The following is a 25932-nucleotide window of genomic DNA, read 5'->3' on the forward strand; positions in this document are numbered from 1 at the left end:
TGGTGAATGTTTTGATTTAGGAGCTTGTAATCCAGAGCTCAATTGCTGCAGATTAACTACGGATTACAAAAATTAAGCTATCCTTGTGCCATTTCAATTAATAGAAAGGGGAAGGCATTTCTTTCTTTCAGTCTTGCTCCTATATTCTTGGTTGAAGAAATAGTGGCAGCAAATGTCAGGGCCATCTATAACTGCTTCATCTCCTGGGCTGACCTTTTTGGTGATGCTCAGTGGTAAGAAAGTCCTTGACAATTAATGATTTAGGTATTGCAATGTAAATTGATAGAAAAAAAAAGCCCAGGCTCAGTGTCTAATGCAGCTATTGGCCTTTGGGAAGAGGAACTATTTGAAGCTCACATTATTATGCCCATGCCTTTTCTCACCCCTGGGAGCCGTTGCTGGTTCTAATGCTCTGGTTTATGGAAGGAAAGCTGTAACTATAGTATATAAGCAAAGGGGGGGGGGAGTTGCTGCATAAACGGAAGTGACAGACTGAAACCAAAACTGAATTTAGAATCTCAATCATTGTCATTCATCACTACGTGAAATTGCTGCTACAAAAGCATTAACAATCCTGCCTTTCCTCTTGGCAGTTTAGCTCCTGTCTTTCTCTTTTCCAATAGGTTTTTCTGTCTCCTCCTAACTGCACCATTCCACTGGCAACCAGTTGCAGAGCCATGGGAAAGATCCGGTTCTCTGCTTCTTTGATCTTTGCAGATAGGGCCTCCTGTGGATCTTCTGCCTTTGTATATGCCGGCTCTTGTACAATTATTGCTTCAGGACTGGTCTCCTCCTGAAAGAAAGAGAAGGGAAAACACCCCTTATCCAGAAACGTACTAGCAAGGTTAACGTGAAAGAGAAATAGTTAAAAACAGAGCAGTAACTTGTGTACTTTAATTATATGAACAATAGAATTGTTCACTAAGATATGAGACAATGAATTATCAGAACATTTGGAAATGGGATAAGGGTACACTAAAAGAATATTTTATTTAGATAGTGTATGAAGAATTTTGGTCACGCATGAAATTAAGACAATATTTCTCATCCAATATATTAAAGTAGCCAGAGCAAAATACTACCTTCCCTACTAACAAGAGTAGGTGGTGTTGTAGTCCAATACATTTAAAGAATATTTAATTATAGATAGTTGCATCAGAGGTAGATGCTATAAAATTAATTACCATAAAAGTTCAATGAAATATAGACAAAGGAGGTATAACATAATTTGGAATGTTTGAGTTGATTTCTTCGCACAAAAGTAGAGGAATAACAATATTCCATAGCCTCAATTTCTACAAAAGGATTTCCCAAATCTTGGTAGATATTATTTTATTAATGAAATCACAGTAAACATCAAACAGACAAGCCATGCTAGTTGTGAACATAATAATTATTACCTACCAATATATAGAACACAGAAAATGTGTTTATTGCCAATCCAGAAAAACATACTTACAAGTACAAAATGCACAGTACAGCCAACAATTTTGTCTATAGATGGATGTGCTTGATTATAGGTGTTAATTCTCTTAGTTGATGGTGAAATGGATGGGTAAGTTCCCAACATCTTTCCTACAATTAATAATCATATTGGGAATTATCAAATAGTATGGACATACAAGACACAAACAGGTAATTAATTTAAATGTTTTAGATTACACATCTAAAACTTATTGGCTAATAGAAAAGGTTGTCATATATGCCAAACTTTCAACAGTAAATATCTCTTCTGAGTAGTAATGAGGAATAACAGCAGTAGAAATAGCAATAGCAGTTAGACTTATATACTGCTCCATAATGCTTTACAGCACTCTCTGAGTGGTTTAAAAATATCAGCCTATAGTCCCCAACAATCTGGGTCCTCATTTTACCGACCTTGGGAGAATGGAAAGCTGAGTCAATCTCGAGCTTGTCAGGATTGAACTCCAGATTGTGGGCAGAGTTAGCCTGCAATACTGCATTCTAACCACTGTGCCCACAGCTCAATGAATGTGCCAAATTCAAATTCCAAAGCAGATTTATGCCCAAGGCCCCTCTTCGTTCACTTTTTAAACGTTTAAATTTTAATTTTAAGGTCATATAAATTGTAGTGGCAAGTTGGCCTAGTCATTGCAACACAACACCTATAACCCTGTAAAATGCAGAAATATGGTAGATTTTTACATACAGGCAGAAATGGGATGTTATGTGATTGGGTGCAAAAGGTGGTGAATGTATCTGAGAAAACGGATGATCCTGCATTGTTTAAGGGAGTGATGATACAATCTCTCCTCAAGGAGCCATCACCAGACACAACCATGCTGAATAATTTCTGCCTATCTCCAACATTTCTTTTACAAGGAAAGTTGTTGAGAAGGTGTTCAGGCTGTTACTAGAAAATGCTCTGGATGAGGTTGATTATCTGGATCCTTGCAGGCAGATTTCAGATCTGGCCACAGTACAGAGATGGCACTGATCGCACTTGATGATCTGTAGGGGGATTATAACCAGGACAGAAGTAGTACATTCAATCTGGTCCTCCTTGATCCCTTGGCATCCTTCAGTACCAGCAATTATGGTATCCTGCTGGATTGGTTAAAAGATTGAGAGTGCAAGACAAGGTACCGTGGTGATTTTTTTCCTCGGGGCTAGTTCCTGTCAGTTTAATGGGAGGGGTTGGTGGTGAGAGATCTAGCCCAAGTCTTTAGGGTGCCTAGGATATAGTTCTCCTTCCACTCCTATTTAATTTCTACAAGAGATCAATGAGGGAGGTCATCTGTCAGCATAGGGTGAGATATCTTCAGTATGTTGATGATGCTTAGTTGTACATCTCATCTCTGGGCCACCCAAGTGATGCATTGACATTCTGTCCCACTGTCTGGCATCTTTAGAGATGTGAATGGAGAACAGGCTTAGACTGAACCCTCACAAAACCAATTGGCTGTGGGTTTTTAAGCCACCTGGCTCTGAAAGATTTCCATTTTTGTTTCTGGAAGGGGCCACACTGCCCTAAACAGACTCAGTGAGCAATTTGGGGCTCCTCCTAGATTCTGGGTTCCTGCTTGGGGAGCGGATGGCAGCAGTGGTTCATTTGCAGAGCATTTGCACAGCTCCATCTTGTGTGCCAATTGGGGACATGGCCCTTAATCCCTCAGTCACCTTGCCATTGGATTATTGCAATGCACTGTACATGGCGGCTGCCCTTGATATCCATTTGGAAGCTGCAACTAGCCAACACATAGTCACAGAGATGTTTATAGGAATACCTCACTATGCATATACCAGCTCTACTTCATGATCTGCACTGATTACTAGTGAGTTTCTGGGTGCAATTCAAGATATTGGTTCTCACTTACAAAACTCTCCATGGCTCAGGGCCAGGTTACTTGTGGAATTATTTACCTCCAGTTATGTCTCCTTGTCTGGCAGCATCTGAAAGGTTGGTATACTAGATTCTTTTGTTTAGGCAATATCATCTGACAAGATCCAATAGAAATGCCTTCTCTATTGCTGGCCTTTGCCTTTGGAACAGCATCTCCCCAGATTTTGTTGGTCCTAATCCTGTGTGCCTTTGAAAAGTACTGAAGACCTAGCTCTTTCTCCTGCCAAATGAATTTTCCTGAAACTTTATGTCCTCGTGTCTTTGTATTTGTTTTTCTCTACTTGTTTATTATATTGTTTTGCATGATTCTACTGCTTTTGCTGATGAGGTATTCTACCCTGAGTTATGTGCTGATTCAATGATTTTATAAAATAAACAAATAAACAAATAAGAATAGATCCATTACTGTTAACAATAATATTTCATCTAACTTGCTTACCATACCATTTCCTAAGGAAGTTACTAGACAAAATTCTCACGAATCCCGATAGACAAATCAATTCAATAGAGAATTCTTCAAGGACACTGTCAATTGTGCCTTCATATTCTGATCTGCTTCCATACAGTTTATGATCAATTACCTGCAATAGTTAAGAGGAAATTAGAGAGGGCAAAACCTCGTAAATGTTTGGGTGAACACTGAAAACAATTCTCTTAACAGTCACCAGTATATATCTGAAAGCCATTTAGGTGGATATACAACATCTACCAAGTACAATCTGTGAAGTTTCAAGATTCAAAGTTAAATATACATTGCATTTCACTCCCGCTTTTTGCACTGAATAAGTTCTTTTTCCCATTTATTGGGTCTCCATACTGCAACTCTTATTGAAAAACAATGTGTGTTATAATTCAAATAACAGACAATTGTGCAGATTATTTTCAAGCAATTCATCACTTGGAAGAAGGATACTACAGCTAACTAACTCCCAGACAAATTGCATTTCAGGAGTGCCCCCTCTAGCCCACCAAAAAGAGAGGGTAAGAAGAGATCTCTTTGTTATTACCTATGCCATACTTAAAGAGAGAAAATATAACCATGTAGTACCATGATCAAAAAGATATACAGTGTATCTACAATCAATTTATTGAACTTTACAGATGCTTAATGATACTAATCACTGAAGTCAGTCTTGGAAAAGTCATCTCCACCCCCATGGCTGCAATGTATTTCCATTCTTAGAAGTACAGTGTGGTGCCATATTTTTCACTTCACTTGTTTGCTTCTTTTCCTACTTATCTATTGGACTTGGACTTCTCCCAATGTGGAAAAAGTGACACAAAGCTAAGTAGATGACTCTTCTACTAGCACCAGCAGCACCTTGCAAGGAAGCAGACATACCCTAAGAAGAATTCCTTGGCAATTGATGCAAGGACAAATTTACAGTCAAAACAAAGTAAAATTAAAATACAAGTTGGAAATATTTGCACTCTGCAGGGGTCTTTGGTATAAACCATCCAGAAGATGCTATGCTCCATTTGATCAGCTGGGGATGTCATTTGCTACTCTGGAGGGATCTCTGGCAAGAGAATGGGCATGTATTTGACTAATATTTCCCTCATATTTATTTCTGTACTTTAAATCTTCTGGTAATTAAGCTGTTGTTGCATTGACTGCACTCTCTAGTTGTGGTTGTCTTATAGTATATAGAGTATACATAATATATAGACAATATATAGACTCTATACTCTCTATGTACTCTCATTCCTGTAATCTTTAACTGGGTGAAACAGTACATCATATGACAATAAGTTTTGAACAAAGGTACCTCAAATGGACTAATGTACAGAATGTGTCCAAAATCTGGAACCCATTATTCCTGTAGAATTGAAATTTGGTAAATTTGGAAATATTCATATGACATAGAATTATCATATAGTATTTGATGACAAATACAAAATACCATATAATATTTCATGTGCTGATACTTGAGTAATACTATTCAGCTCAGTGTAGGCTATTTTCAAGGCAGAGCTATATCTCTGAATCTGGAATTGGATAACTCACCGTGGCCAACTTGCTGTAGGACAACTCGCTATGGCCAACTTGCCACAGGACAACTCACCATGGGACAAGTCAATAATTCTATTTAATTATTTAAATAATTTAAAAATTATTTTAATTTTTATCATTCGCATTTCATTTTATCCCTCCTTTTGCATCTTTAATGATTCTATTTCACCATTTCTTTGATATTAGTGTAACTCTTGTCCCGCGGTGAGTTGGCTGCAGCAAGTTGGTTATTATGAGTTGTCCTAGGCTCCTCTAATCCTAACTTTTCCAGTGAAGGTAATACATGAGAAGTTCTGTCATTGTTGAAGGCAGTATCTGTGAAAGGATGATCCAATGTGTCACAGGTTGTCTACTTGCCTCTAAATATTAAAAGTTAGGGCCTCTTGGCTTGGACAGCCACCAGTCACAAGGCACACTTGGGCTAGAGTGATATTATAGCCTTTACTAAATATGTGTGAAGGCAGTGTGAGTGTTTTGCTAGTAGGCTTAGAGATGTATTCAAATAAATATTAGATTATATCTTAACCTGGAACTAAATGTACATTAATGAATTGGGTCATGTGGCGCCTTTTTATCTGTGGAGCCTCCAAAATAGTGAATGTAATTTTTTTAGAATGTACATTACAATAAGTTACACATTGATTAATGTCAAAAACAGACTGAAAGCAATAATTCAGAAAAGAAAAAAAATATCATAACAAGAGACAATGTAAATCAGATATCTACAAAGTTTCCTTGCACATCGCAACCTGAAAGCTGAGTTGTTTTCTTAGGTGAGCGAAAACAATAGAAAGTATTTACTCTGGTTGGGATCCCAGCCAAGGTTGCATTCCTTAGTTCTTCCACCCCAGATCTGTTGGCAATTACTAGGACTACCTGAGAGCAACTTGCAGGCTCTTTTGCATATGACAGGAGTGCTGAAAGACTTGTACCTCAAAATAAAAGAAAAACATGCAAAATGCATCAAAACTCCATCCTGAAATGCTGAAAATGACAATTTCTTGAGACAAGCAAAAGAAATGCCCCATTAATAATGCAGTGTCTATTTATTTAATTATTCATTTACTTAACACATTTATATGGCCACTCATAACCAAATTTGGATGGATCAAATTCAAAAATTAAAACAACACATAAAATCATATTAAAACTATCAAACTAAGTAGATTAAAGCATTGAAAAAAACAAAGGCCTGGCAACAAGTCAAAACATCTAATGTGCAATTATCTGATCTTATCTCAATACTTGGAGAAAAAGACAGATCTTCAGAGCTTTATAAAAGGTTCAGAGGATGGAGGCCTGCAGAATTTCAGGGGCAGTGTGTTCCATAGGGCAGGAACATGCTTCCTAGTTCCCCTCGGATGGCAAAATTTAGTGAAAGAGGCTAGGAATATAAACTCCTTGATACTTTCTGAGCTTGGTTGTTTCATTACTCAAACTAGGTACCGTCATCGGTTTTAGCATCATCTAGCACTAATGATGTTACCTAGTCTGGGTAACGAAACATCTGCAAGAAAACAACCAAGCTCAGAGAGCACCAAAGACCTCTCATTTCAACCCTGAGCTACAAATATTCTCCTTTATTGGGTCTAGGAATGTACCCACCTTATCTTACCTAATAAGATTGGCAGAGGAAAAGGCGATCCCATAGATATATGGGATATATATGTGATATATATTATTACCACATTGTGTAATTGGGGGCTCAAAACAAGAAAGGCTTATTCTGACATTCAGACAGAAAATATAAGTTCATATTTTCCTTTCTTTTATTATGAAAGGTTTCTTGATCATTTAATAGACTGAAGCCTATTAAAAAAAATTCTCATCTGAAAACGTTTAAAAATGACACAGCATAGCATAATATAATTAAATTCAAATGATTACTTTAACATTGTTTCCTTTCTATCTTATTTGCCTATTAAGTTTAGAAATCTACTGAAGCATGTTTCTCAACCCCAACCTACCCATTTGGAGAAAACTCCATCCCTCTCATGGATTAAATTTAACATTCATGGATTTTAAGTAAGTGAGCTCAGTTGTGTTCATTGGGATGTACTGCAAGGTAGTATTGCATCTTTAGGCAGCTTAAGAATCGGAAGGTTTCACATTCTGTTCAGTTATATAAATCCAACTGAAAAAGCTTTCATCTCAAACCACGGTGCCATTCTGCTTTCTTTAGGAATTTTATTCTTAAAATCTGAAGATGCTTCCAGTTGCCATTAAAGATATTCAATGGATTTGAACAATTAGTTTAATGGAAAATTTGGATATTGGAAGTTCTACTTAATTTTCAATTTGATCCAAAGCATAACTACTAGAAATGTGATAACTTTTCACAAATCTTAAGAAAGTAGTTTCAAGCAGATATGGAAAGTACAGACAAGCGACTTCAACTATAAGACATGGTATGCATTAAATATACAGTGCGATATTAGTAACTCCAGAAAATAATTGTATGGTTACCTGTTCCAGAAATAAGGATAGCTACTTTAACTTTATGCTTTCTGTGTATGATCTGAGGTTGATTGTCTACATTTGAAACATCCTTCAAAAATGGCCATTTATTTTTTAGCAGGACTTCAGAGAGATTCTTGATTTCTACCTGGGGATACCCTGAAGAAGTATATGCTAAAAATGTAGTAACTACAAGCATTACATTCAAAATTCAGTTAAATTTGGCTTTTTCCAGATGTTTTGAACTAATTACTGAAAGAATAAACTTTCCTGTAATTATACTATCGAATAAAAATCTCTTACACTTCACCTGATTTTTATTCCTAAACTGATACTCTGTATTTTTATTCACGCCACAAAAAGATTCAAAAGTAGTCATTAGTAAAGTGTACTGCACAGCATCTTTCTCACTAAGGCCAGCGTTTTTATTACATAGACAGAGATAGGAAATCTTAACATCTTCTGAAATTTAGTTCTAAGGCAACCCCAGTTAGAATGGTTAATGTCTAGAACAGACATGTCCAACTCGCAACGTCATGTGACATCGCGCAATGTATCGGAGCTTTTTCCTCATTGCCAGCTTTGGGGTGGGCGCAATTTCCTGGTGACGCATCTGGCACATGGGCTGGCAGTTTGACACCCCTGGTCTAGAGCAGGGCTTTTCAACCAGTGGTACGGGTACCACCTGTGATACGTTGACACCTGGCAGGTGGTACGCAACCATCCTAGAAAAGTGGTAGCGGGGGAGCTGAACCGGTTGGCAGCACCACACAAGCCTGAGCGAGAGATGGCTGGAGCTGCAGGGTTGTCAGAGTTCAGCGGAAGCGCCAGGATTAGTGTCACTTTCCAGCTGATCGGCGCTTCTTTGGGGCTGTCAGGGCTCAGTGGAAGCACCAGGATCAGCGCCAGGCTCCAGCTGGAGTTTGGCGCTGATCCTGGTGCTTCTGCTAAGCCCTGAAGAAGCACCAATCAGCTGGAAAGCAGCAATGATCCTGGCGCTTCTGCTGAGCCCAGAAAAAGCAACAATCAGCTGGAATGTTGCAGCATCGCCAGGATCTTGTGATTTACATTCAGATGCTTGACAACTGATTCATATTTATGACAGTCACGGTGTCCCAGGATCATTTGAAGTGACCAAAACCTGCTGCAACCACCCAGCAGACAGTGGGAATAAAAACCAAACACCCCACACCCCACACCCATGGCCAATCCTCAACAGAAATGCTCACAATAATGAAAACCTCGGACAGGAGGAAGAGCGCTGCCAGGCGGGCAGGCTGTGGCTTGGGGGGCACTTTTTTCAGTGTCATTGTAACTTCGAACAGTCACTAAGCGAACTGTTGTAAGTCGAGAACTACCTGTACTTTATCACTTTTTTCCTTTTTTTTGGTCATCAAGTTTTTGACACCTTGCTAGGCAACTGGTGGTACTCGGATGTTGCCATATCCTAAAAGTGGTACAATGGGTGAAAAGGTTGAAAAGCCCTGGTCTAGAGAGTTGTAAACCAAAACATCTGGAGATCAACAGGTTACTTAACACAAGTTACCAAACATCCATAAAGGTTAGGCCACAATTTATACAACCTTAGAGAAGATACCAAAATCAGTTTGTCTACTCTGACTACAATACTTCCTAATTAATTTATATACAATAATAGTGCACTGGAGAAAGGTTTTATGTGCATTTTGAAAATCCATTCAAGAAGACAACTCATAGTTATACTTCTCATAATGACTATTGCATACTGAAACTGAGACTTGGAACCCTTGTTCTTGTGTCTATATGGATAGAAGTAAAATTATAACAGGGCATGAAATTACTAAGAATAGTTCTGAGAAGAATATGAATTTGTATTTCGCTTTCTCCTTGAACTGGAGCTAAATGTTGATCTACAGTCTTTATTAAAACAAACTCAGCACTGTATACTTGCTTGAAAATCCATAAGGTAAATTTGAAATTGTTTTGGTTCTTAGATTGGTTATAACTATTTTCCGAAATCTGATGGATTTTCAGAAGTCTTTCATAAATACTGATATAGCTGCAGAAACCTAACACAGATTATTCAAAACCAAGTAGAGATCTTTCCACACTTTAATTGGTTTCAATAAGAAGATAAAGTTGTTCTTATACATGCTTAGTCAATTAAATAACCTGCAGTTCGGAGGACAACCTTTCCAATCACCCATGCGTCCTCATGTTTCTGGACATCCTTCAGCACCTGCTTGGCAGCTTCTCTCTGGACTACTAAAACAGCACCAATCCCACAGTTGAATATTTGCACCATCTCCTCTTCTGAGAGGTTTCCTTCCTCTTGGAGCCAGGAGAAAATTGATGGAATCTTCCACTCACAGGTATCTAAAAAGCAGACGATTTGTAAAGGACAACCCAGTTTTTACACAGCAGTGCAAATAGAGATTATATTTTGATCCCTTTAACATCACAACCCAGATTAATCTTATGATTTGCAAAGGGAAAAAAGAAACATACAGACAGCTGAGAATACGATTGAGACAAATGTGATTGGAGACCCCAGGATCAAAATGAATGGCCCTTTGATCTTCAGTATCGTTCCATGTGTCATAGATGTTTTCTTGGGGTCTTCCAGAATCTATGCTCCAATTACTTTTTTTGGTTTACATATTTAAATCATTTTTTTAAAAAAATGATAAGTATGTTTCAATGTAAAATACTTGTCAGTAGTATCATCTTTCTTTACAAAAGTACCTTTGGTCATCAAATGGGCCTTATACACTTTTTTAGAAAATAAAAATGATGAATGGGCTTGTTTGGAAGTAAACCATACTACTAGAAGAAAAGATAAAAACAAGCAGAGGAAATCCAGATGACAGGAAGTAGTAATTAGCCAATAAGAAAGCATCAATTTATCAGATTGCTATCTTCTTTTGGCATCCATTTTGTGAATAGATAACCTTTCCACAACCATTTTGGAAGATTACCAATAAAGTGCTCTCAAAATTCCAAATGTGCTTACCAGCCCCTCAAAGTTGGGGATTCCTACACAAGCTTTTCCTGTTAACTCCTAGACCAGAAATTAAAATCAAGCAGTTGATTTTTGAAATGACCAGAACCTTAAAGATCGATTCTTATATCCTTAGATTCCTATTCTCCCCTCAGAACAGTGTAGAAAATTTTGGAATTGATAGCATAAGAGACACTGAAACTTTCAGTCTCATTTTCTAAGGAAGTGGTTCTCTACTTAGTCCATCTTTTCTTTGATGAATTTACTACCTTCCAGGTTTTCTTTCTTTTCCATTCCACCAAGTTTATTATACAGTATATTATACATATAATCTATTTACATTATACATTATATTACACATGTCCACCAGAGGATATGCCTACATTAATTCTTTAGCAGATTTTTTTCATTATCTTATTGGATTACAGTTGGTACAACATTCCAAGCTTTTTCTACTTACTCAAAACAACACTAAAGCGTTCAGGAAGGATATGGGAAAAACCACCCAACAATCCTCCATCAGCAATATGGATAAAGGCTTTTACATTTCCTGATCGGAGGACAGGAAGGAGGGATCTGCTATAGATTTTGGTTGGAGTTAGCAACTGCTCTCCTATTAAGATACAAGGAAATTAATTTTAAGAAACAGAAGATAGCATTTTTCTGCTCTTTAAGGAAACAAAATAAATTAAATTCCTAATCTCAAAGTATTCTAGGGATGAGCCTACATCGTCAGGATCAGAACATACAAAGAGTTGCAATTAATACAGTAAAACTATTTAACAGTGTATATGTCTATGTTTATGTCTATGTCCCTTGCACAATACCTAATGACAGAAAATTATTTCTTTCCAAGAAAAGTGTGGAATAAAAAGTGGCAAGTGTTTACATGCCTAAAGTATGGTTGCCATGTCCACCAGGAACTGGAGAGAAATAGTGTAGGGACGATGTTAAAAAAATCTTTCTCACAAGATCAAATCCTTGGTGATGAAGTCCTGAAGAAGCTATTCCAATCACAATATCTTCACTGACAATGTTCCCTTGCCGAGGAAACCTCATGCCTCGCTCCATAGCACCAACTGCAAAGCCAACCAGGTTGTATTCTCCAGCTACACAAGTGGCAGGCATTTCATTAGTTTCTCTTCCTGGGAAAAAGGAAGGAATCAAACACAGTGCATCCTAAGAAAATCTAGAAATCATCATTCCATTGAAATCCAGTTTAAAATAGCACAGATTAGTAAAAGCCCCGACTTCTGATTTTATACGACCAACAAAATGTATTGCACTGATAAAGGCCAACAAAAGCATGCATAAATGAATAAACTGTTGGGATGCTTCCAAAGCCCTTACACCCTTACACCCAACAGTGCTTCATAGTTTCAAATATCATTTTTGTAAAAGAAAAAAACAAGCTAAATTCTTGTTAACCTCCATTCATGGAATGAGAAAACCACTGATAGTGTGTTTTGTGTCTTTCTCTGTGTATATGTGTTTTCTTATCTGGAATAGCCCTTAATGAGGACATTTGCCCTCGTGAATTTTGCCCCATACCAGAAGTACATTCGCACCTGAAGATGAATTATTGTAAGTGGCTGTGCTACATTGTAAAGGCCATTTTTCTATGGGCCAGAACTTCTCTGTCATCCCTCTTCTTAGATTCTACACTGTACACTGTAGAATTACTATCTGTTCTTCCCCAAAAGCTACAGCAGTGAGGGTGAACCTTTTAATAGACCGAGTGCCCAAACTGCAACCCAAAACCCACGTATGTATTGTTGGGTGACAGGTGGGCGTGGCCCATTGGGTGGGCGTGGCTGTGATGGTAACCGCAGACTGGGTGGGACTAAAAAGTTCAATCAATCAATTCCAACTTTGCGAGATCTTTTTTTTCCCGCGAGAAATTGAAATTGATTGATTGATGAACCTTTGGGGTTTTTTTGCACACAGCGACAGACGCCTAAAGCGAAAAGATTTTATAAAACCCAGCTGAAGGCCTCGGACTGGGGCGACAGCGCACATGCCCACAGAGAGGGCTCTGCATGCCACCTGTGGCACGCGTGCCATAGGTTCGCCACCACGGAGCTACAGCATCCTTTTCCTGTGGCCTGCCTATAAACATTCCAAATAATACCTTTCTTTTTCTCTTTTTCCAGTTGCTCTAGCATTGGGCAACCATGAACAAAAGTATTGAAATGCTTAGTTGCAATAATGCCAAAGTTTTTATCATAACATAACAAAAGAAGAATTATATCTTTGAAGTTCCCCATCGTATGAACAGCTCAGAATGTTTTGTCTGGCTGTTTTGTAAATGGACAAATGTGCATAACATGTACTGAAAATGTGCAGGAGAGGATCAGTAACTGTTTGAATGAGGACGATGAGATTGTTCTTGCTCCACGAGAAAAAGATACTGCTTGGGTGACTTTCCTATTGGCCCTGTATTCTTTCAATGTTTCAAGTTCAACAGAAATTGATTTTTTTCTCAGGGATTAGGGAATGGAAGTGGTAGGATGGAAGTGCTCTCAGATTCAGCCTTGCAACTGGAAATGAGTGCCACTAGGATTCAGGGAAGTAGTTTAAAAACTGATTTAAACGTGTTCATACCAAGGAAAGTACATCCTGCCAGTTTACAAGCTGCAGCTATCCCATCTGAGATACCCTGAGTGAGCTGAGTCACACCAGCATCCAGTTTTCCAAATGCAAAATGGCCATGGAAGAAGAGAGGTTCAGCTCCTTGAACCAGCAAGTCATTGACACATATAGCCACCAAGTCCTGACCAATCATGTCATGCTTATTGCACAACTGGGCAATCTGTAAAAAATCATACAAATTAGCCACACATTGTAATGTAAATAATTGTTCATACAAAATATTACTTCAATAATTTTTGATGGATCCAAAAACTCAGCTGAAAACCATCCAGTATTATTTGGCTAATAGGAAGCTTCCTTCAGTGCAGCAGAAGAGTACACAGTAGTGTACGTTTTCCTCGTCTCTAATGATAAGAAAATATGTAGAAGGTTGCAGTGGAAGGGATAATTCATGGTAAACGTAAATCTGCTCTAAAGGGGTTGGGATTTTCAATAATTAAAGATAATACAATTATCTGATTCCGCAAGACTGATACAATTATAAGTAAAACATAATCAATTGTATGAGTCTTGCAGAATCAGATGTTATCTTGCTAGCAACCTAGTAAAAGCCAGAAAAAGCAATAGATATAAATGCACCAAGCAAATCACAACAAATAGCTAAGAAACTCCCCCACTTTTACATAAATTGCATTTAGTGCAGCCTTAAAGTTTGAAGATATTTTGTCCAGCAAAATTATCTCATCAATCCAGGAAAAAGGAAACAGGAAGGGGAAAAGACAAAGGGACAAAAAAGAGTTTACTGAAATATAAAGTGGACTGACTGCACATTGTCAGCATGATCAGTGTGCAAAAATATATAATGAAAAATATAAACAGAAGTTCAAAATAAACGAGCAAGTGATTTTTCTTTTTATGAGCAAGTCATTCCCTTCTGATGAGACTAGAGCAAGTTTATATTTTTTAATCACATATTTATGTACAAGCAGTCCAGTTTAAAAATGGACTTGCCTCCATTTACCTTAAGTTTTGACCCAATGCCTTTAGCATGGGATACTAGAATGGGATCACGATAACCAGAGGCTCTCAAATCAAAGAAGGCTGGCATGATCGCATCATGCCCAGGGCAACCTGCAACCCATAAAAGTGTGAGATAGTATGGACCATTGCTTTCAAAAACTTAAAACATCACTATTTTCCCTTTCAATTCAACCTGCTTGTAGAAGGATGAGGATATAAGGGAGGGTTCTGGAGAAAGTGCACAAGTGGTTGAGATAGCACTCTGTAAGTTCTCATATCAGATTCACATATGCACAAGGATCATTTTGCAGTGCATAATTTGGTGTAACAGGCATAAATTACAATATGTGCTGTACAGGAATCAATATAATTACCCAGGGGAAAAAACTGTATTCATGGTAATCAAGAATCCTATGCTCTCAATAACAAAAAGGTCACCGTTATTGTAGATATCGTAAGGTTATAGGTCCATACAAAAACTATGAACTCTATGTAGGTGGCATCAAATAAAGATCTGTAACTATAATCTCAATCTCTCTCTCTCTCTCTTCCCCACCCCCAATTTTCTCTAGGATAAGAGTGTAAAATTTTACACTATTCACTGAAACAATTCCAACTAGTGACACATTACATATAAAAACAGATTTTCTCTATGATAAATATGATTGTAAAAATGCATTTACAATTCAGCCACTTTGTCCTCTTTTTTGTTTGAGATTATAGCAGGTACAAACACACAGTAAACAGCAGATGCTAACTCTATTGCTAGTGGAAGATGAAAGCTGAGCAGCAGGTATTATAACGCAACAGCTGTTTCTATAGTCTATTAAATAACTACAATAAATGAAGGTAGAACAATCAAGGTATGTTGGCAATTCTACAGAAGAAACTGGGCCAGCTCTGACTATGTCACCTAGTGGCAAAAGAACTGTAAGCAAAATAACAGGGGTGGTGGTGATAGAAGCAATTTATACCAGTTTTCATTATGAATATTCTATAACCTTGCCCTTTGTCAAGGTTCTGTATATGAAGATTGTAAATTAATAAGTGGAGATGTACCCAATTAAGTACAGTACATGTTAATGGATTCATATTACTTGAACTTGATTCCTTGATAATTCTATCAATTAAAACTATACCTAATTATATTTTCCAAAGAAAAACATATTTGTTTTTAAATGATATACTGATGGATAACCCCAGAGGTCATCTTGGAAAAGATATTCCCTCTGCTATGTGAAAGAAAATGGGTATGTTTATTATGTATTTGTTCTTGGCATATATAGTATGTAAGACTGATTATATGCCATTATGTAATTTTCAACTCCAAACGACCATATAGATTTTTTCCATGAGTATCTGTCCCTTACCTGGTCTTTCAGGTCTTCCAACTTGCCACTTTAACTGAGTTCATCCAATTGGTTGCTTGGTATAAATACATTCAGGTTTATTATCTAAATAACTAGAAATTTCAGTTTACTAAGGACGCAGCCCTATGAGAGAATGGAAAACCTCCTTTGCTGCTGCTGCTGTTGATTCATGAAAGTCATGCTGAGTTATTTATAAAAATAATAAAGATGGGATACGTGTGTGTATGTATATGTGTGTAAATGAAAATTACTCTTGTGCAAAGAACTGGAGAAGAACTTCCAAGCTAAGTGAAAACAAGGGTTGTTTGATTTACCCTGAACAAAAAACTTATTTTAATTCCAAGATCATTGAGAATTCTTTCATTCTTCCTCCCCTTACCTAGCTTGGTACCCCTTGCAGTGGATAACACAGATGAATGATCCAAGATACTGCATGCTATGGAATCTGAAATTCTATCTTCATATGATGGGGACCTCAATCAGAAATAAATGTAATTGTAATTAATAAAACAGACACTTACAGGACTCATAACATTGATATTTGCAACGCAGCAAATATCAAACACCACTCTGATTGCTGTTTTTGTTAAATGAATTACAACCAGAGAAACAATGAAAAAGTTCTGCATAAAAACATAAGAAATGCAAGGTAATACTTCCTGTAATTAAAACTATTGATGAACTATTTTTGTTCAACAATGTATCAATAGAAAAGAATATTTGTAGCTCAGCACAGCTCAGGATTGAATTGTGAGGTCTTTGGTGCTCTCTGAGCTTGGTTGTTTTCTTGCAGACATTTAATTATCCAACTAGGCAACATCATCCCAAACTCAGACAGCAGCAAGGACCCCTCAATGGTGTATATTAATAAGTGATAAATGTCAATTATATTGGGTTTTAATGATTGATATTGCTTATTGGTTATTGCTTATTTAATTAATTACATTTATTGAATATTATAATGGTTTTTAATAGAATGGTGTACTTGGCCTATGATTTGAAATGAACTGGTATTAAGTCTGTACAGGTAGACCTTCACTTATGACCACAACTGGACCTGGAATCTCAGTTGCTGAGTAAAGTGGTCATTAAGCAAGATGCCACATGATCGCTTTGCTCAATGGCTGCAATCCTGGCTCTCCTAGTTTGCCATGCTTATGGAGCAGGTAAAAAGATTCAATATAGTTCTATGCCATTATTGACATTTATGTATGTCATCCACCAGAAACCAAAGCTGTCTCAGTTTCAATGTTGTCTGGAGTTAAGATGCCACCGCATGTTCCAATATTAGCTGAAGAAACAGAAATTGGATACTGTGACAATTAGCTATTGGGTCTAAACTTGATTTCTTTAACCAAGGCCTCACCATTGCTTCCTACAAGAAAATAGTGTTACATCAGCCCGCAGGCAGAATTTAATACTTTCCAAGAGGTCTATCCAAATTCAGCCATATTTAGAAGTAAAAATGGATAATGGTGCCAGATATTAAATAAGGGGAACTGATATTATTCCTCTGAGTAGTTTTTCTATATCTTTAATATGTACTAATGAAATAATATAAATTGATTAGAACCTTTATAAATCATGTTCATGGATATAGTTTTTGTTTTTTAGTTGTTCAGAGATAAAAAAAATATTTTTATATTTTATTATGTTATATTTATATTATTTTTTATTATTAAGTTATTTTTGTAAGCAGCCCAGAGTCATTGAAAGTGAATCGGCCATATAAATTTTCTTAAATAAAATAAATAAAAAATAAATACATTCTCAGAAAAACTCCATTTTTGTTTAAGATGCCGATTGCAAGAAAATCCTAGAAAAAGTCATAAGTCATGGCTTAATACATGTTATTTCCCATTGTTCACATACACAAATTGTCGGAAGAATGCAATAGTTTGATGGCTAGTTTCTTTTCCGTAGGTTGCACCCTGGATAGAAATGACTGCTAGTCCTCTGTAGATATCTTCAAGGGCTGACATGATGTCCTGTTTGACAGCTGTTACTGTAAGGATTCTGTTTCCATTACTCAGCATTTTGCCTTCCTTTATTACAGTAGCTCCATGAAAGATTTCAAGGCCTAACTCTTTAGCCTGAAGAAGCCCTAAACAAATTAAAAGGATAATTGGCTTCATTATTTTTCTCACAATATTTTCTACAAATAGTGACCATTGTACTTCAGTTATATAGATAGCTCACATACTCTGTGATACTGGGAGACGAATTTTCTACTAACAAAGAACCTCCACGTTTAATTATTTGTTTCTCTTTAGAGACTCTTGAAAACAGACAAACCTAGCAAATAATTAAGAACACTGTATCTCAGAGGGGCTTCTCAGATGCTTGCTATTCTTTGAGCAAACCTGACTATCGTCAAATATCAGAAGAAAAGACTGAGACGGAAAAATACATAAAAATAACGAACTTACCAGTGATTTCTATGCTCTTTTTATGACCTTGCAGATAGCTGCCATTTTCCATGGAAACTGACACAGCAGTACAATTATCCAACCAAGCCAATATGGAATTGCAGAGTTGGCCAGCAACTGCAGCTTGGATAACTTCATAAAGATCACTTTTAAGAAGCTGAAGAATTATCTACAAAATTATGTAAAAAAAAAAATCAAGTACAAGTTCTATAGAAGTTCTAACTTCAGAATTCAGTTTTGTTGTTTTTTGTTTTCCCAAATGCTATATTTGTGTCTATCTACTGGATCTGTGTAAGCATTGATATAAAGAATAATATTTTCAGGGAACATGGCAAAGTATGGTAGAAAAGCAATGGAAATTCCCTTTGGGCTCTATGGAAGAAAATATACTAATATAGTCTGGAAGATAAAGCAGCCTCTCCTTTGTTAGCTTACAATGCTAATGCAGCATTATCAGCCTTAATGTACAAAAAATTAGACAACAAAACACAACAGAAAGTAAGCTAACCCAAAATAGTAATTTATTGTTTTAGTGTTTCATTGGAATTATATTTCTCTCCTTTACCTGGCATTGTGGGTCACCGAAATGACAGCCAACGCTTAAAACTTTCACACCATGTTTAGTAAGCATTAATTCTATTTGTAGCACACCTACATGGGGAAAAAAGGTAAAATAATGATTTTGTTTACATGTCCTAAAACAATATATTATCTGTCTTTTTTGCCTGTGGATTTAGGATTTGTGTTCTTAATCAGGAACCCCCACCCAATCAGTTTTGTTCTCAGATCAGTTCTTACCTGATGATGCAATATGACATTTCATAGAATAACATCTAAAGCAATCTTTTGCTAACCAAGAAAATCAACTGATGTAGATTGGGGCTCCAACATAAACAACAAGACAATCATCCAGAGTCATATCCAGGGTTCCAGAACTAGGCCAGACAACTCTGGAAAACTGAACTATTCATCACAAGCTCCTTCAGAGACATTCAATTAAGCACAAAAAGCAGCTGGACTAAAACAGGATTCACAAGTTTTGTTAGCTCTCAGGCTTTGCACAGTAGGCCAAAAGTCAGGAGCTGTTTCCACTTTAATATTTTACTATTTATTTTACCATTCAAAGCAAAAGAATTCTACCTACCCAAATAAAATGTGGCTGTTTTGTCCTTCATTTTCTTATTATGCCTGAACTGAGATTTCAATAGTAAGTTTTGGAAGAACTAAGAAGTCGCATGCAAGGCTTAAGTAGGGTGGGATAGTTGCAGTCCTGAGGCCCTACTTTGTGCATACCTAATCTACAGTACAATCAACAATTCCTAAAAAAAATTCAGAAATAAGTACAGCCCCTTACCTGTGTATGACAAACCTTCTTGCTTCATACCTTCAAGAATGTGTTGAAGGAGCGTGCTTTTAATTTTTTCCAGAAGAACTTCAGGAACCTAATAAGTCAAGGAAAAGAACACATTAAGAATTCTCTATTAAACATTTTCTTCAATAGCAACACACACACACAAACTCTGTTTGATACAACAGCATATCTTTCAAATATGTATTACAACCTAACAGAAGTTAGGGCATGCTTTAGAAGTCAAGATGCCATTGATTACCAATGCTTATGAATCATTCAATACTGTCAGTGTATATGTGTACATCTGTGTACAGTGTGTGTGGAGTGGTGATGGTGATGGTAGTGGTAGGTGTAGGTCTGAGTCTATTTAGCAGTGCAGCTTTTACAATACCATTTTAACCAAACACAGGCTCTCCCTCCTCCCCTGCCAGACAGAAACAACCCAGATAAACATGTATTATAGAGTAAAGTATGCATGTGCTAAAGTACAATATCTTTGTACTTTGGTGCCAGAGGCTCCATATTTTAATGAAGTGCATAGTCTTCTGTGTGCTACATTTTTGTTTCTTTAGAGAAAGGAAGCCACCAATACCATTGAACATTTAAAAAAGATAAAGTTGAATGATTGTTTATCCAGGAATTTTATTATAGTAATCAAATGTTTCTAGACTACAGTATACAGGACTTCTTGGCATCTTTCATGTAAGACCATGAACCAAATATGATGCACCTTAGGAAAAGGGGCAAAGGCTCCTATTTCAATGATGCTTGGACTCTGATGTTCATTCAGCAGCTGCTTCTGGACCCGAACTGGTGGCATGGGAATAAAAGTGGCTCCATCAACAAAGCATAAATACTGGAAGGAAAGCAAAGGAGACTGGATTACTTATATGGTAAATGAAATTCATATTTTTATTGTATTTATATTTCAATTAATAAACACCACACCAGCAAACTGTTCAACAAGCCTTTCCAGCTACACTCTGACTTCTTAACTGAGGGTTTGTTTCACAACAAGGAGGTTAATATTATCCCCACAACTGTCTATTCATCTGTTTTTTTTCCTCTTTTTCCCTAAATCTACAAACCTTCATTTTTTCTTATTTTGAATTCTACAAATGTGGACGTGGGGAAGGAGCAATGCAGGAAAAGAAAGATATCCAAACCCATTTCTAGGACTCTTCCTCCATAATGTTTTTAAAATTATAATTTTTCTGGCTTTTAATAATATTTTCTAATGAAATTCTTGAAAATGTTAAAAATGTTAAAGCTCGGCACTACCATATTTTTAAAACTTCAATTGCCCTAAAAAAGTTTCATATATGCTTTCACACTCAGCCCCCTCCCCACATATGCATATGGTATATGTGTCTGTGTGTATACCATATCTGTCTGTATTTGTATGTGTGTGTGTGTGCACATGAGCATGTGCATATGTATATGTATACACATACATATTTTATCCATAGCACCCCTATGACAACCTAAACTTATTGACTAATTACCCAGAGAACAGAATGAGAATTTAAATCCCAATATGCCAGTACAACAAATTAATTGCATCTGATTTTCTACAATTAATAATACTTAGCACTACTATAATGCTCAACACTTTTCTAAGCACTCTGTTAGCTTTATTTTTGATGTTAATAATCACACTAGAATATGTAGTCAGGGTAAAAAGTAACCCAGGCAAACAATGATAATTCTGACCCAAACATTTAATGAAACAACACACTGAAAATTCTTCCCCTTTAAGAAGTTCTTCAATGATAACTGTCTCAGAGGAGTCTTCAGAATGATAACACATGTTGTCCTGCAATATAAATAGAATAGTCAATGGTCAAATCTTTTTTCTTTTCATCCTTTCTTGTTTATGAGAAACCATCTTTACAGCATTTCCACTATGAATATACTTCATTTTCCACATATAAAACTTTTTATAGAGCATATTCTACTCATGGGCGATATAAGTCAAATCCTTAATTTCTAATCTGATATGATTACAATTAATTATAGAATTAGAATTAGAGTCCAACTCCTGCTGACTGCAGAAATATGCCTTAAGGCAGTGATGGCGAACCTTTTAGAGACCGAGTGCCCAAACTGCAACCCAAAACCCGCTTATGCATCGTCAAGTGCCGGGTGGGTGTGGCCCATTGGCTGGGTGTGGCCAATTGGGTGGGCGTGGCCAATTGGGCGGGCATGACTGCGGTGGTAATGGCAGACTGGATGGGACTAAAAAGTTCAATCAATCAATTCCAACTTTGCAAGATCTTTTTTTTTCCCACAAGAAGTTGAAATTGACTGATTGAACCTTTTTTTTTTTTTTGCCCATGGTGGCAGAGGCCTAAAGCGAAAAGGTTTTATAAAACCCAGCTGAAGGCCTAGGACTGCGGGGATGACGCGGGTGCCCACAGAGAGGTCTCTGAGTGCCGCCTCTGGCACCCGTGCCATAGGTTCGCCACCACTGCCTTAAGGTAATCATAGTATTATATGGGGGACTATGCATGTCAGCATACTTACTTATAAAAATGCTATTGTATTACATTGGAAAGTTGGGCCCCAAAGTAGCTTGGAATCAGTGTTTTGCATAATTGTCTACATAGACAAAAATACCAGCCAGGGATTTTTTTATTTTTTGCCTTCTCTTCCAATTTTGTTTTGTTTTGTTTAAAAAAAAAACTTGCAATTTTCCTTGCAGTAACAGGAAAGCTACAAGTTTTGTTCCTGAGATGGTAGGTTTACTTAGGCAGAAAATATTTCCTACATGAGAGTTTTAAAGGTGATGTCCTGTACAACATTATTTTATAATAGGATGAGATTTCATCACTTGTGTTTATGGATGCATCACCAATTAAATTGGATGCCACTGTTAGGAAGACGTTTAATTTTAACAACATCATAGATAAGCCTTTCTCTTTGTCAGGATTATTTTATTAGAGTATTTCTATCCTATTTTTGGATTTCACAAGTCAATGAAGTCAGAAGACAATACACTGAAAACAAAGAAATATTTAGCAGAGATCTGACTCTGCATTTAGGTTTAATATAATCAACATACAGAAAAAAAGCACACATCATAAAATGTAATTTACAATCGATTTTGGCCCATTGATTTACTAATTCACTTTGTAACATAACTTCACTGAATTCTGTAAACTTACTATTATACTTTACTATTAAACTAAGCAATTATACACCAAAATGAATCACATTCAGGGTTCACATATTGTCTGAAGTCATAATGTGATTTATGTATTTTCTTAATATTATACATGAATATGAATATGAATACAGGGAATACGTTTACATAGAAATGTAAGTCACCTGAAGAATATCTTGTGCTGCCTTAGAGGCATCTGCTCGGTTGGATGCAAGAACTATTTTTTTTCTAGGACCGAAACCACTAGGTTTTATCACCAGTGGAGGAAAATCTGCACTTTAAAATAAGATAGAGCACATTAGAAGAAAATGTACAGTATATGATCCAAGGTCTCCTTTTGTAAAACTGCAGACTGGAAAACTATATATGACAGAATCAAGGACCAACATTATTCTCGGGACTCTTACAGTTCAGATCAACATCATGTAAATACTTCAGTAAGGGTGAATATGAATAGTAGAGTCTTGAAGATAGAAGAGTAGAGGTCTCAGGATCCAATCTGGGGTCACAATTATCACAATTATCCCTAGACTTCCTCTTGAAAAACCTAATAAATTACCTCTAAAGTTGCTGAAAAGACAGATAGAACATTATTTTTTTCCAGCCTCATCTATATCTTCTGCCTCTTTTTTGAAAGATGGAAGTCTTAATTTTATTAGCTTATGGACGGGCTTGGTTAAACTGCCTCATAGAGACTCAAATGTTGACTGAGATCTGGCATGAGATAATAATCTGCATTATTGTGCATGCAGGCTAGAATTCTCAATAAAATCTTTTTTACAAAGTGATTGTAGTAATGTATTAGTGTCAACATATTTTTGATTGTTTACATTGTTTCTAACACTTTTTTCACATTATTTTATCAAGAAATATTAGTACTATTTTCTTTTCACTTCATAATAGCCATGTTGACACATAAATCTATACTTGTGCAATCTGACTCTTTTCCTTATTTAAAAGTCAAGCTTTTAGCTTCTAACTTGCATGGACTGGCCATTCATAGTGGACCTGCAGAACTGGGGTAAAACTTGCTCAGAGATGTGGCAATCTGCTTCAAGAAACTGATTAAGAAGGAAGAAAGACTGGTGTGAGGTGTGCTCTCCCACTATTGCAGAGCGTGACAATGGTGATAATTGTCTCTAATGTCCCTCTAATGTTTCCTTCTGCTGTGCTCTCCGAAAGAGCAGTCTTTGTGCTTAATTTTTCTTTTTAGCCAATGAGAACAGATTTTGGAAATATGTTTCAGTCATGTTATGTAAGTTATTTTATATTATTAGGCATAAAAAAGAGGAAAGATTCTTCACACAGAGAGTCTTAAAATCCTTGTAAGGTCCTCCTATATCAAATTATTTGATTAGAAACACAATCTTTTCTCTGTGATGATCCTATCTATAGAACAGATAATCTTAATACTTCAATGAAAGAAAATAAATATTTACCTGTTAATAAAAGCACATGCTTCTTTAGGATTTGAAAAGGCTTTCCATCTTGCTGTGGGAATTCCATGCTGATCAAGAAAGATGTTAGTGAAATATCTATTTGTTCCCAACTGGGCTGCCTTGGCTGTAGGGCCAAAACACTGAATTCCAGCTGCTACCAAGTCATCAACAATTCCTAGTAATGAAATACTGAAAGGCTCAGATAAATTGAATGTAATTGAATGTCATATTATTGTACTGTCCCAGAACAAAAGAGCATTTAAAAATTTCATATTGCTATGAAGAGGGAAGAGTTTGGCTGATTTAGCATTATAATGAGATTGTTGGAAAGATTATGTTGTTAGCCCTTTTTTAAAGACAACATTATTAGTCATCAGTGGCTATATGAATATTCATGAATATACATGTTAATGGTTGTAAAAATGGAATGCACACTGAATGAAATTTAAGAGTTTGCTTATCAGTCTCTTTGGCATATTTGGGGCATGAATCTAAGAAGCACGTGGCTGAACTACAGTTGCAAGGACCCTGTCCACTTCCTCAGGCCCAACAGGATCAAACTGTTCCTAGATAACCAGGTAATCAGTTTTTTCCAGAAAAAAGATGTGGGAAAACATAGGAAGAATGCAAAAGTAAGATTATATTATGTGGATTCCTCATAAACTTTCACAAACGAGGAATGGCAATTACATGACAAATACATCATCTGAAAGCATCCTTGTACTCCAGAACAGCAAACTACTGCAAACTATTATCAAATCCTTAGAATGCCATTCAATCATGATGTATCAGCACTGAACTCTTTGTCCAGGATTGTACATCAATCTACAGCCCAAGACTGGCGCATTAATTTTAATTTAAGTTCAAATCCTCAGCTTTGGAAGAGGTTCAGATCTTACCAGCAGCAAGCAAAGTTTCTGGTCCAGCAATCACAAACCCAATGTTATGATCCTTGCAGAACTGGGAAAGGATAGTATGGTTGCTAATTAAAACACCTGAAATAGAAATTAAAAACACATACTTTAATATCCAGATACTAAATATGAAAACTGTGCTTCCCAAGGGAAGCAGAAGCAATCTTGCAATTAATGAAAATAATAATTTTAAAAATGTATATAAAGAGTTGGCTGAAAAAAATCTTATAAGTGGGGGGGGGGAATTTCCTTTTTTTTTTTTACAACATGCTAAGTTTGGTTGGTTTTAGAACTGATTAATTTTTATGCATCTTCTTAGGTGATGCAAACTCAACTTGTTTGGTGAGCTTATGATTCAATGTATTGTACAGGTTCAGAAAATTGGGTTAATTTACTAACCTAGCTAAATTGACTTTATGAATCTAGCTACCTCCTGTTTCTATTTAATTCATATTAAATTGTTTTCTCTGTGTAATCATGAATCAAATGCATTGTCCTAAACATTTATTTTTGTACAATATGTGGTACAATGGTTTGGGGAGGTATTATAGATTTTTCTCTCCAGAGGCATTCAAATATATTAATGCATTGTCATATAATAATCTTTTTACCTGAATTAGACATTTTCCCATCACTGACTGTTCCGGCATTTCCTGGTGCAACCAGTACTTGTTTCAGGTGTGGAGATTGTGCCAGCTTCCAAGCCAATGCATGTTCTCTGCCTCCGCTGCCAATCACAAGCACTCGATCAGCCATTCTGGCTTGTTTTAGTAAGCTGATGGATGGTGATTTGCGACTTGAGACTGCATCAAAAAGGAGAATCAGTTTAAAATTTA

At 36.5% G+C, this 25932-nt stretch overlaps 1 protein-coding gene across 1 annotated transcript; it reads right to left on the reverse strand.

Annotated features, from left to right (window-relative positions):
• Positions 1 to 379: 379 nt before the first annotated feature.
• On the reverse strand, positions 380 to 25932 carry LOC120319339 (trifunctional purine biosynthetic protein adenosine-3-like). Its single transcript, XM_039368099.1, has 21 exons — positions 25708 to 25932; positions 25082 to 25177; positions 24183 to 24357; positions 22908 to 23019; positions 21316 to 21393; positions 20308 to 20433; positions 19581 to 19668; positions 18792 to 18877; positions 18227 to 18395; positions 17670 to 17901; positions 16177 to 16271; positions 14429 to 14538; positions 13420 to 13627; positions 11709 to 11960; positions 11276 to 11428; positions 9987 to 10190; positions 7845 to 7994; positions 6180 to 6310; positions 3804 to 3945; positions 1460 to 1575; positions 380 to 793 (listed from the first exon to the last, which is right to left on the reverse strand). Exons 1-21 carry the CDS (start codon positions 25850 to 25852, stop codon positions 566 to 568), a joined length of 3096 nt encoding a protein of 1031 aa, XP_039224033.1. The 5' UTR covers positions 25853 to 25932; the 3' UTR covers positions 380 to 565.

The sequence above is a fragment of the Crotalus tigris genome, unplaced genomic scaffold (genome assembly GCF_016545835.1).
Source record: "Crotalus tigris isolate CLP2741 ecotype Arizona unplaced genomic scaffold, ASM1654583v1 scf7180000017601.7605149639:7615979, whole genome shotgun sequence".
Lineage (NCBI taxonomy): Eukaryota > Metazoa > Chordata > Lepidosauria > Squamata > Viperidae > Crotalus > Crotalus tigris.